The sequence below is a fragment of the Poecilia reticulata genome, chromosome 13, assembly GCF_904066995.2.
Source record: "Poecilia reticulata chromosome 13, P_reticulata-male-v2, whole genome shotgun sequence".
Taxonomy (NCBI): domain Eukaryota; kingdom Metazoa; phylum Chordata; class Actinopteri; order Cyprinodontiformes; family Poeciliidae; genus Poecilia; species Poecilia reticulata.
Window position 1 is genome coordinate 6,334,488 of NC_088842.1, and position 13,898 is coordinate 6,348,385.

The following is a 13,898-nucleotide window of genomic DNA, read 5'->3' on the forward strand; positions in this document are numbered from 1 at the left end:
CATCATACAGTCACCAGTTGTGAAACGAGCAGTAAACTTTACAATTCATCAAATGCCATCATCAAGCAAATACACATCAAATATACTGACCAATGCTCCAGTTATTATTGATCAAAAGCAGCTTTAAATAGGTGTGTTTTTATTTGTCACTTAAAGGAACTCAGTGTTTCAGCTGGTTTACAGTTTTCTGGAAGTTTATTCCAGATTAATGGAATATGGATGCTGAATGCTGCTTCTCCATGTTTGGTTCTGGTTCTGTGTATGCAGAGCAGAACCGGAACGAGCACCAGAAGACCTGAGAGGTCTGGAAGGTTGATACAACAACAGGTTTTAATTTAGTTTGGTGCCAAGTCATTCATTGATTTATAAGCTAACAGGAGTATTTAAAGTCTCTGAGCTACAATGTAAGGACTTTGGTGATGAGTTTTTCTATCAGTACTGTTTAAATCATCTGCCTAATTTCTTCTCCTCTTCCATTAAACAGTCAGGTTAAAATAATAATAATGATAATAATAATAATAAAAAACACTACTATGGGCGCTCTTCAATTCATCATGCCCTGTGCCAATCGACTGCGGTCAGATCTCAGCAAGATGGATGCAGAGCTTAGAACCTTTGCTATGTTTCTACTTTAAAGCTCTTCTGTTAATTAATACTTGGACTAATTAATTTCTTCATTACCACGAGATGCTCTGAATCTATTCCATCTCCTTTCTTACGGCACCCTATTCAATCCAATACAAAGACCCCAACCGGCTATTTATACAAATAGATAAATGCCACACCAACTTTGTTTACTGCTAATCATTTAAAACTGCATCAGTTTTAAATGCAGTGTGACTTTTCATCAAGCCCAGACTGTGCCTCCAGCACTAAAGTGAACGCCAAGTCGATCGCCCCGTTGTTTATCGATGCGAGCCGCTGACGACTCTGTTAATCCAGATTTATTATTTGATGACATGAATTTGAATAATGAGGGGACACTGACAGATTCAGACTGACAGGATGTTCGGCACTCAAATGCCACAACAAATTGCTTCTGGAAGTAAAATGTTCCTGGAAGCTATAAGACTGTTGTTGATTAGAGAGCTGCTGCCTCACGACGTCGGGAATCACTTTTCTTTGTTTATTAACACGGAGCGAATAAAAAAAATATGTCCACTAGATCACGAAAGCGAATATGTGGATTATGTAAATTGAATCGGACCTCACCTTGACATTGGAGGTTAAAAAGAAAACTAAACATCCGACTATTGAGCTACTGAAGGAGAGACGGCTAAGTTGTTTGTTCCGAAACATAATGTCTGCAGGGCCAGAGCGGTTGGATAAAACGACTCTCTGTTTCAGCTGCATGCTGAGCACAAAGCTGCAAGGTTATATAAATATGATACAGCACTATGAGTCTTATTGTGACCTTGACGGAGCTATTAAAGCCTTTTGATGCGCAGCATCTGTAAAAATTCGAGACATTCTGTGTTTATATGTATGTCTAATCTATTTCTTTTAAATGCATGCAAATGTCCATAATAATGTCCACCTTGAGATTTGCAAAATCTCAAGGTGGTTGGTTTTGTAAGAGGTCAGAGTTCTTGCTTCAAAACAGACTTCAAACTAGAGGCCAAAAAATTGAGAGAGGTACCGTATACGTCCGTTTAGATTTCACTTACACGTTTACACAAGTGTTTTATATGTAGTGTTTTATCTTTACAGCCCAAAGGAAAGTCAAAAGAGGCTTCAGCAAACAATAGCTTTCAATAATGATTTGTCATGAGCGTGTCCCACTTACACTCACATGCCTGGAAACTCTTGAGTTGAGGTTTGACCTTCTGTCCCCGCAGTGAACTTGTTTAGCTCCTACGGCCCTGGTCTTCTTCAGTAAACACTCTGCCTAACATTTCAGTAAACGAAGGAACATGAACTCTTCTTTAGACTTTATGTCCAACTTAGATTAAAAAGTTTAATCAGATTAATCACCCTCTAGCACTGTGATTAATCGATCACCATAAATATGCAAGTTTTTAAAAAAATGTTTAAGAAAACGTTTTACTGTCTCAAACCAAATTGTCTGACAGCGACAATGGAATGGTTTAGACCAAAGAGAGAATGTCTAGGCAAAGTAGACGAAGCATCTTCTAATCCAGGCCTCAAAGGCTGGAGAGCGGCAACTTTTCAAGCAGAGCGCTCTGCGGTGAGATACGGAGTATTTCTTGTGTCTGGGTGAAGTTTGTGTGAGCCGCGATTGGCGATGGTTGGAAAGTAGGTGAGGTTAGTGACCAATTATGTCTTACACAAACTCATCACACATCCAGGAACCTTCCACTTAGTGACTGCGTCCGCTTCCTGCTTTTGGAACGGACTCCGATTCACATACGCATTCAAACAACGCCAGAATTCACTTCAACCAAACCGAAACCCGGGTTTTTAGGTGGACCAGAGTTTGAGTGTGCATTCAGTCTAAAGAGGGACAATATTACATTTAGAATGAGTCAATTAGAATAAGGATAACCCATCATTTGGGATACTTAACAGCTGTGTCTTATATTTCACCTGTTGACTGTCAAATCTGTCTTAGTTTGGCTATGTTCCCATTATTAACCCTGTAAATTAAGCTTGTGTGAGGAAAACGTGAAATGTAAATTCCTTTCAGTGACTTCTTTATAAGAGTAATTCTTCAAATTTGTTTTTCAGGTAAGAACGAATACGTTTCTGGTTTTGTTTTCTTCTTTATCCCCTGACACAGTGCCTGGCAGAGGTATGGAGATCTCAAAGAACTTGTAAAAATTCCTGACAAGCCGATGAAACAACTGTGAGCTGCAGACTCTCATAACTTGAAAGAATATTCTTTGAAATAAACAAACTAATAAAGCCTCAATGGACAAAAACAGCAATTCAGCAAGGTCCCAGCTCTGTTGTTCATTTTTACTTCATTCAACTATGAGTTTCTTTGTGGAGCAGGTCAGCGTATCAGAGTCTTTATGCCAGCATAACCAGCCCAGTGCCGTTCATGTTTTAAATGAAACAAGATTAGAAGCGACTTGTTTCCTTCACTGCACTGGATGTAAGGATTCCTCCACCTGTGACCTCCACTGACACATGGGAAGATAAATGTTGACGTGTAAAGTTGATTGTGGAGGATAACAGAAGAGATGAACTAATGATGTAAGCAATTCATATTTGCAATGAAAAGAAATATATTGTAAATATGCGTTTCATTATAGAGAATAGTAAATATAATGCACATGGAATTTTTTTTTGCTCCTAAGTGGCTTGGTTGCAGAGGTTCTGTAAAATATTTATCCTATATTAAAATTCACTAGCAGCCAATATCTTTATTGACATATCTCATTAGTAGTCATAGATCAGATAGCCTTACCTCTGAATTTGCTTAGAAAAAAATTGGGCACATATGTGAAAAAATAACGAGTATGGAAAGCCATTTGTGTCTAGACTTTATTCTTTGTACTACCGTCTGTTTTAAAATGATTAGATTTTTTTATTTTCATAGTTGCTTCAAGCAATGTGGTTTTACAATAATTTTATACAAAGTATCAACATAGTTGTTATCATAACAGCCTTGTTTTTTTTCCATCTACACAATTTTTTCTGTGCGACAGGAAAAATACAGATGAATTTATGGATTCATGGAAAGATGTTGCAGCACCTATATAACCTGCAGAGGTTAATTTAATTAAAATTAATTCATTTATATAGCACCAATTTACGACAAATATTGTCTCATGTACTTTACAAAAACATAACTCCAATTCAATCGTGCATACATTCTGACTGATCCCAGTTATCAGACAATACAGACGCGTTTCGATCCTTTTTCAATGAATTAAACTTGTCTGAACTCTTCATATGAACTACTTCACAGTCTAGTGCCAAGTTGTAAACAGCATAACGAGGAGCATTGTTGTCAAAGCAAAGTGCCAGAAAGAGCAGGAGCTTCTTCTTAAAGGAACAAAGGCCAATTTCAAAGGATCAGATCTTGAAGAATTACTTAAACACGACTTATATTTCACACCTACAGCATTTTTATATAAACTGAAGGTAATATAGATACTTGATTTTGCTGTAATATGTCACTAAGTGCCTGGAAAATGCATAATACTGGCTCTTTAAGTGTCAACTGAACATTGCCAAAAAAACGGTAAATGCTCTGAGTTTGCCTAAGTGGTCTAATTATTAGCTAAATTAACCAGAAATAATTTTCATCGATGTAGAACTTATAGAGCGTCTGCATAGCATGTGATTGAGTGACGATTTCCGCAACATTTGAGCATAGGACTGGGTGATTTTGTGGAGATGTCTTATGATTTATTTTTTTTAACTGTAAAATCAATATTAGTTTTATCAAGATTTTCCATCTTCTTTTGATAATATTCATCCATCCATCCCGAAAGATCCACTATAAACTTACTTTTGACATTAAAACAAAAGCCTGAAGTGTTTTGGGGGGTTTTTTTCAGGTAAAAGAAAAAATCAATTTGGTCAAAATGGGGATTAGATTTATATATACATTCATTTTTATGTACCTAAGCTTGCGAGCCTCGCACATGATGTTTTAATATCCGCCTTGTGACAGTCGGGTTATCTGACTCATCGTGCTTGACATTTTAAAGATGATCCCCGAGAAACCTCGTTTCGGTGCGTCACAGGAACTTCAGCTGGCTGAACGGACGGAAAACGTTTCGCTTGCATTGTGGAAATTTGTCATCTGCTACAAATCTCTGAGATGATGGGATAAAAAAGAAATTTGCTAATATTGTACCAGAGCGACGGGAGGTCAGTCGCCGCCGTTTTCTCATCATTTGACAATCACAGCTTCTATTCTTCTTACTAAGTCGAGACACTAACTCAGTGCTAAGTGACATAATGAGCGATGCGGCTCGGTCTCCGTCTTCCTTTGGGGATCTGAGTGGCAAGCAGATCTCACTCTGTTCTTCACTGTTGTTGTTTATATCAGATTGTCCCTACTTCTTGTGATTCCAGCTGCAGGATATGGAGAAGTCGGTTTTCCCTCTCCTGTTATTTGTGGATTTTTATTGCAGCTCGCACTAATTTCTGAGTAATATTACTTTTAGTGCTGCAAGTCTCAGCTTCTTAGATGAACTGGCATCACGTTTTCTTCCTAGATGATTCGACTCCGTGACTCGCATTACTTCAGTGCTTCTTTTGTATTCCGATTCTGGCCTTCCTGTAGCGCTTTGTTTGGATCAAATACGTTCTTCTGTTTGGTCCTTCGTGTGCTTGTCTGTGTTTACTCGAGTCCGAAAGTGTGTGCGGCTTCGAAAATTTACATTCAGGTCGATATCGGGAGCATCGTATTGGGAAGGAGGAGGGGGAAGTCAGAACGGATAGTGTGAGACGACCTGTGAGTGGCCCCGGTGTGATCCAGATGGACAGGCTGCCTGGGCCGCTGTCAGGGTCTCTCTGAGCTGCCAGGAGGAACCGTGTGAGATGGGAAAGATGTCTGGCAGGTAGACGGGTGTCTTCCTGCGTGACTCATTGTGACTTAAACCATCCTCCATGCCAACAGCAACAAGAAGAGAACAGCTTCCATGCGGGCCACGCAATCTGCTGATTTCAGTCATCTGTTTTGGCACGTTTGTTCTCTTCATTTACTCTGACAGTTCAACAACCCCACTGGACAATGTTTCACTGCTGTAGTGCAACTGTCTACAGCAGTATAAGTATCCACTGTCTTAAAGTATAGTTAATGTTATTTATGTTTTATGTGAATTACTAAAGTAGCCCAAACTGTGAAGTTAAAGGTAAATGATAGGTAAGCATGTTTGTGTGACAAAAACATCTGGAAACTGTGGTGTGTTACTTGTAAGCAGCCCTGTTAAGTCAATAATAAACCGTCATTCATTGCAATTACAGCTGTACGTTTTTTAAAGGGGTGATGTTATTTATTTTCCAGGCACATAGTCATTTTATATCAAAAGTGACTTTGTTGTCATCTGTTGTTATAAAAAATGCTGTGCTATATCAAACATAACTTAAAAGAAATTTGACTTTGTAATTTGACGCCTTTAAATCAGGCCTCTGTCTCTTTAAGAAGCTCCTGCTCTTTCCCACACTCCGCCTTTAGTGCGTCGTTGCTTGGCGTCAGCTCAGGAGACTTGCGGTTCCTTGAGGTGTTTGCTAATTGCTGCTACCGCTAGTCCGGCGGAGCTTGGTGGGGAAAAGCTGGGGGAGGGTCGCTCTTTGTGGAGCTTTGTGGAAATAGGTGGCAATTTGTAAAAGCAAGCGTTTAGGCACCCCTGAATGGTTGCCATGGGAGATTAAAAGATTTCTCAAACATGCATGAAAGAATCAAATAAACACTCTAAGCATGTTTTTGATGAGGGAGTACTGTTATAACATGATGCGGAGCTCAAAAAAGTAGATTTTACATCAGGGGTGTCAAACTCCAGTCCTGAAGGGCCGCTGTCCTGCAGTTTTTAGATGTGCCACAGGTACAAAACACCTGAATCAAATGTCTTAATTACCTCCTCAGTTCTCCAGAGCCTTGCTAATGACCTAATTATTCTATTCAGGTGTGGTGCAGCAGAGGCACATCTAAAAGTTGCAGGACACCGGCCCTCGAGGACTGGAGTTTGACACCCCTGTTTTACATAATACCCCTCCTTTACAAATGATAAAAAAATTCTCCAAAATGTAAAAACATAAGTAAATATAAAAACCTCATAAGTTTGTTTACTATAAAAGGCTTTATTGTTGCAGGGATCATTTAGTCCTGATATTTACCTGTAACTTCACCATCCAGTAATTTCTGAAATATATCGTTTCCTGTATCGGCGTTTAAAATCGCTACACCGTGTACGCTGTCGCTTAATACCAATTTGACTAAAAGCATTCAAGATAAACATTAAAATACCATTACCAGCATCAAACAAGCAGAGGAAATACAAATCCATTACAGAGTAAGAGGCCCTCTTTGTTCCCCTTCACTTTACAACAAATATTTAAACTTTTCAAACTGCTAATGGTAACCTTTGAATGTTAAATATGTAAAGCTAAATTTTGCATTGCAGGAAGCCTTATCAGCTCAAGTGATCTTTAGTGCCTTTCAGTCCCTTCAGGGAATAAGACACGTTGCAGCAGAGCTGTGGTTTCTGCGGCTCGACGGTGTTTAGAAGGAGTCGCTGAGTCGACGCCCCCTGGGGAGAAAACAGGGTCTTTATCGCGTTGATGGCGGTGATAACCTTGAAAGGTGGCAGTGCGGTTGCAAAATGCTCGGCCATTAAGTGACCATGGTCGTCCAGGAAAGAGGACGGGAGCGAAGCCGGGATGTGCCCCGCAGCACAGACCGGGCAACCTGAAGCTAACTCCCTGTTGTCCTCTCCCATTGTGGGCCTCCAGAAATGCCTTTTCAGTAAGGAAAATGTTCATCTGCCACTGAGATAACAGGAAATTATTTTATTTTATTTTATTTTTTTACAAGACATCCATTACACCGCAACAGAGTCTGCAGTACATGGAGGGTGAAACGAGTAAGATCGAACCATGTGAGATTTTCTTTTTCATCTCTCTAGAAAGTTTAATCTTCATTTGAAAAATAATTTCTTATCATTTCCTGACTAAATTTACATCACTCCTCTTCACAAATTTCCTTAATTTTATTGTTAAACTGTCTCTTTCTTTAATGTTGTAGACTAAACCGTTTTTAAGCCACAGTTTACTCACGCTAGCCGACTGTCAGTGTGGGGATAAGTGTCTTGCCCGGAGACATTTGGACGTGTGGATGGGGGGGAAACTGGAACTCATTTGCATCCTTCCTCTCAGCCAGAGATCTTCTGGAACGGCCTCATTTATTCTCCATGACTGTAGAACGTGTTTTGGAACACGCTAATCATAATCTGTACAGTGCACAGTGGGTGTGTTTTTAAAATGGAAAATCAAATATATTTTCAATGGGGTACGCTTCTCTAATGAGTTTGGTTGGCAGTTCAGTTTTGGAGTCCAGTTTTTCAGTTGTTTTTTTTGTTTTTTTTGCTCTGGCATCACGACCCACCTTGTCTGGCAAAGAGCATGAGGTTCTGCTGTGTATTAAAGTCAAGAGCGTGACCTGAATGCACAATGCCAGAGTCCACTCACACACATTCAAACCTATATGCACTGAGAAAGACAGACGAGGATCATAAATAAAGAGAAGGAGCTGGAAATTTGCATAATAGAAAATTCAGCGCTTTTATTTTGTGATCACGTCAAAAGCAAATGTAATTACTTAAGGCGTCGTTTGTAAATCAAATTGATTAAAAAGAACTGACTCTGAAGACCAACGGAGTCATTTGTATTCAATGCGGTTCCCATTCTTTTTCTTTTTTTTCTTTTAAACGTCATTTGATTCATAGTCCATGTTATTTTCTCATGTCCACATTTATTAAAACCCTTTTATTACTTAACCTGTGATGTATAGCATTCGTAACAAGATAGAGTATGATAAATGTCTGTGCTTTTCTTGCTTGGCAGAGCATATTTACTACTGACAGAAACAAAGCTATACACACACACACACACATTATACATATATATATATATATATATATATATATATATATATATATATATATATATATAAGTATAAATACACAAACCCTCTGGTGGGTTTTTTGTAATTATTTGAACAGGTTAGAGGATTTATCAGTGAGCAGCTTTGCCATGTTGGTTTTGTTCACATTGTTTGTGTGAGGTGTAAACATTTGGTTTATAGAGAGCCCTAAAGGTGTTAGGGTTTTTTTCTCAATACATAAGAAAAATAATTGCATATAGTCCCTTTTGGTTGTCTTGAGTCATATTTATATTTATGAGAGCGGTAGTTACATAATACGTGTCAGAACTATCTTGTTATGATTATCTTTGCATCATTGCCAGCTATATAGCTGCTAGACCTACAAAAAATGTGGAGGGTGTTGCATTGAATTTAAAAGATTCTAATTTTAAAGAAGTTGCTGCTTTTTGAGTGGAACAAGTTGAATGTTTCTAGAACTTGCTACAACCAGCCACAAAATCTCCCAGTAACAATTTAAGGTCATATTCAGTCAATTAGAAAATGTTTTATGAGGTTTGTTTGTCAGATTAAAAATAATAATCTTCAAGAAGGTATTTAGCAAGATTTACTCGAAGTAAATCCTGTATAAGTAAATCGTTTATTGGTTCAGTGTCATCATAAGCTAATGTTGAATGTGTTTTTATGGCTGTAAGTGGAAAATAATCATAATTAACTAAAAGAAAGGCTTAATATCATCAGTCTGAGAAATTAATCCAAATTATATTATTCATTTAGTGCATTTGGTTATTTAAGCATTTTAACTGTTTGATAACATTCTATTTTTAAAAAATATGACCTACTTTAGCTTTACTATGTTCTGGAACTTTAATGGTACTTCCTGGTTGCTTCCCAAAACTTAACAGGTAATTTCCTGAAACTCCCTTTAGGCTTTGTGGTTACTTTCTCATTAAAAAAAAGTAAAAACACAAAAAAGTTGCATTTTAGCTTATTTTGATAAAGCTAAACTTAACACAATAAATGGAGTTGAATTAATGCTAGTCAACATTGTAATTTTAGCCCACATGCTACTGATAGCATTTTATCTAACATTAGCTTCTTACTTAATTTTGACATAAATGCTGAAGTGAACAACTTTAGTCAACATGCTAGTGGTAGCCCACAAATAATTGGGAGCACATTACATGAACTTTTACAGTAATTTTAGTTTCTATATGAGTTTTTGCATACTGACCTATGCTGAGCATGTCGGTGTAGGTCAGCATGCTAGTGGTACCTTTAAAGCATTTTAGGAAATGCTACCATGTTAGCTAAGTTTCATACTACGCTGAATGGATTGAGTTAATGTTGGTCAACTACTAATGATGCAATTAATAGCACTTCAACTAATATTAGAATTTTTGCTAATTTAGTGTTTTTTTCATATTGAATGAAGTATGTTAAAGTAAGTTCACCTTATAAAGGAACTTTCGTGAAACTTAGAGGTTCGTTTTCTGAAACTTATCTGGTACTTTTTTTTTTATAAACTTTGACATTACTTTCCAAAACTACTACTAAAGTGCCTCGATTCCTCTAAGTCCAAGAAAAAAAAATCACCCATTAAGTTCCCAATAGTAGCCATCCAAATTATGTTAAAGTACAACATGTCCTTCCATTCAACACCTAAATATCTCTAAAGAGGGCACAGGTGAGTAGCAAACCGTAGAAGGCAGATTGTCCTTTACACGCTGCTTACATAACAAGCCCCTCTTTTATACATAAAATGTCTGTTTATACATAATTCATAAGATTAAGTTGTAAAATGGTAAATGGCCTCTATTGGTATAGCACTTTAGCTAGTCCATAGGATCCCAAAGCGCTTCACACAACATTTAGACATTCGCCCATTCTCACACACATCCACACACAGATTACTCTGATTACTGCTCATATTCTATCTAAGCAGGCAACATTTTTTAACTGCAACCTAAAACTTGGAGACTTTCTGATACTGATATTGGATTGAATCAATCCCACCTTTATTTTCTAGCTTTTGCTTACTTTTCAAAATACTAGAAAAATGTAACAGACTCAAAATTCAAAATATTTTTTTTTTAATCACCCAGCAGAGTTATTTTGTTTGAGATACTAGACATAGATAAAAATATATGTAATGGTCTACGGTACAGATATCCTCAGTCTGCAGAAGCGTCATCCCTGCCAAGTGCCAGTGTTGCATTGGCAGTACAATAGCTGTCTGAGTTGTTTCCTGCCGTCACAAGCCATATGTAGTACACTGCATGGCTGCCACGCCTTGTTATTTCTCCTGTCATCATCATCTGTCATGTGGCTTTTTGTTTTTGTTGTTTACTTGCTACATATTGGCCTGTGTGCGCGCTTGGCATGGGCAAAGAGTACTCCTCCTCGGTCTGGCCAAATTTAAACGAAACCACACCCAACAGATGGAGAACCCCGCACCTGCTTCTGGATGCAAACGTTGCCCGTTATGGCAGAAAGCTTAAACACTTGAGGAGAAACATCAAATATTTTATTTCTTTTCTTTTCAACAAAAATCTCTTTACTTTGGTAATATAGCAAATATGTATGAAGTTTGTTTTTGCTGCAGTTTGTCTCATTTTTTAAGTGTGTACTCTGTGTTTGTGTGTGTCCCAGCAGATGTTATGGAGGGGAAGAGCGCCATTCTGCTGGGCATGAGTCAGTGGAACTCAAATGACCTGGTGGAGCAGATCGAAACTCTGGGACATATGGAGGACCAGACTCACGGTACGGACACACACACCCGTGCACACACACTATAATCAGACTCACGTAGTGTGCATTTGTCTTGCTCGCGTCCGGAGGGAAGGTTTAAATTGCCTGGAATGATAGCGAGAGTTATTTGCTGAATAATGACAATAGTGGTGAGATTGTAGATAGAGTGCAGCTTCTATTTAGAGCTACATTAAGTCATTTTTGCCCATTAGAGGCTAAAAAGAGTAAAAGATGTGATGACTTCATCCTGTGATGCCGTAATAGGTGCAAAGGAATATTTTCTGACTTGAAACTGCAACCAGACCTATAATAGCTCTGCTGACAAAGTCATAGATTATGTGTGTGTGTGTGTATTTTTTTTTTAAGAAGACTTGGAGACGTAACAAAAAATGCAACACGGATTAAGGGTAAACATCAGGGGTGGAGGACTTTAATTTTCAGATGTGTTCAAGATTGTAGCTCAAAATATGCATTCCTAGTTCAATGACCCAAACAGAGTTGTATAAAAAAACATGAAAGAAAAAAAGTGAGAAAAATGCAGCCAATACAGCAACAGAATGGTGCCAAAATATGATGGTATAAGGTTTAGGCATCTGCTTTTGTTAACTTTTTATGAGGTTATAAAATTGGTAAAACGAACAAAAAAACCCTGGGTTAAAAAGTCTGAACATTTTAATAGTTTTGAACCTGAATTAACAGTAGGTCTTGTAATTGGAGCTGGCCCATTCCTCATTACTAATCTAGCATGGTGTAAAAATAATGTCCAGTCAAGAAAAAGGCATTGAAGCTAGAGTTCATAAAATGAAGATTAATATGGTTTTGTAAGTCTCTGTACACATGATCAGTCTGTGATTAACTTGTGATGCTTTACACTACAGTAAGGTAGATGTCAAAATACTACTTTGTTCACACAGTTTATAAGATCCCTTAAATCACATAATGGTGCGTTCACACCAAACGCGTTCCCCACGTCAAAAACTCATCTGAAGCTTCAAGTTTGATGCGTGTGCACGCCAAAAGCATTTTTAGTTTTGGTTTTGACAGACCTTGGACCTATCCAAGGTCTGATGGACTTGACACATCAAATGCTCAAAACGCTCCAAACGTTTCAAATCTCTCCACGCTAGAGGCTCAAAACGCACCGCAACAGCCCTAGACGTGCCTCCACATAGACTTTGACTGTAAACCAGACGCACCTGATGCTCAAAACGCATTCGGCGTGAACGCACCAAAAGACCATCTGCAGTTAGAGCGTCCGTTAATTTCCCGGCAACATGTTTTCTGTCCACAAACATTTACTTCAAGCTAATGCTAAAATATGTCATATGAGCTGAAGCTAATTATTATCGCTAAGCTTGCAGGAAGAGTGTTTGGAGAAATCTGCAGACATTAATGTTGTATTCATAAATGATGCATAAAAATAATGTAGTAGTAAAGTATTTTCTTACTGGATGAACTTGAGCCTCACAAACACCAGCTGCAGTCTCCTGGTGACATGAACTGTTTTCTCTCAGGTTTTTGTTTCTCCTTGATGGGATTCAAAGATTCAATAATTTCATAATTTTAGGGCAAAAAGTTTCCAACAGAGAATTTTTTTCCTAGCAGACCAAATGGTTTTAGCAGCAGAAGTTCTCACACATTTTCCGTTGCAAATTAGCGACTATGCTACAGTTCAATATTTATTTACTTATGTTCCATTTTTTACCATTTCAGCATTCTGTGTTTCTATACATTTACCCGTCAGTCCATTATGACAAAGTTTTTTTTAAAACAAATTTCAGCAGTTTATGTTGTAACAAACTGGCAATTGAATGGTAGAAAACAGAACAAGCAAGACATGCTTTATGAAGCAAATAAAGCACATTTTGTCCATCATTATTACCCCACAATGTTCTTTCTCTATTCTTTGGAAAAACATTTAAATGTTTGGCTTCTTACATGCGAGCCGTTTCGTTTCAGGCAGGTTGTGTTTATCGGATCTATCAGCTGCAGCTGTTCTTGTCTCAAACAGAGGGAGAAAAGCTCTGCCACAGAGACTGAAATCACAAATCTTATCTCTGTTCGGCTCCAAAATATTAGCTATTCAGGTCATTTATAGTTGTCCCTATGAGGGTTTATCTCTGAAACGCCTTTTTGGTTCATGAACTCTTCTTTTATGAAGAGAACAGTGCCTTCGAAGTAAGACCTGGTTAGAAAACGATGGAGGCTTGGCGAGTTGAAGCCAGAGGCTTTCTGGTAATCACTGCTGATTTCGCCAGTGGAGATGATCACGCAGCACAGCTGACTCACTTTGAGGATCTGTTGACAGAGGTCTGTTTGTACATGCACAGAACACCATGACTATCACAACCATCCATGCTGTAAACGTGTGGGCAGAAAAACAAAAGCCGGCGAGGGGGGAAGAGGAGCAAAAGCCGCGCCGGTCAGCAGAGGCGGGCAGTTATTTCTCCTGGGCGTGTGTGCGTGTGTGTGTTATTACTGAAAGTTTCACGTTGCGCTCAGCTCTCTGTGGTTTATGTTAATTTTTTGGAAAGGTCGTTCCATTCGGGCTTCCGCATCACATTTTACTTGACAAACAACATCCACCTACGTTGGAGTAAAGCGGTCATTAAGGCGAGAAGCGCCA

At 38.3% G+C, this 13,898-nt stretch overlaps 1 protein-coding gene across 2 annotated transcripts in view; it reads left to right on the forward strand.

Moving 5' to 3' along the window:
- The window catches only part of pitpnm3 (PITPNM family member 3), a 160,015-nt gene that overhangs the window by 51,210 nt on the left and 94,907 nt on the right, over positions 1-13,898 (forward strand). The window contains exon 3 of one of the 2 annotated variants that reach the window (XM_081614744.1): positions 11,174-11,284. In XM_081614744.1, the coding sequence (XP_081470870.1) occupies positions 11,174-11,284 (111 nt within the window). The remainder of the gene's footprint in view (positions 1-11,173; positions 11,285-13,898) is intronic. The other variant, XM_081614745.1, reaches the window with a different exon arrangement.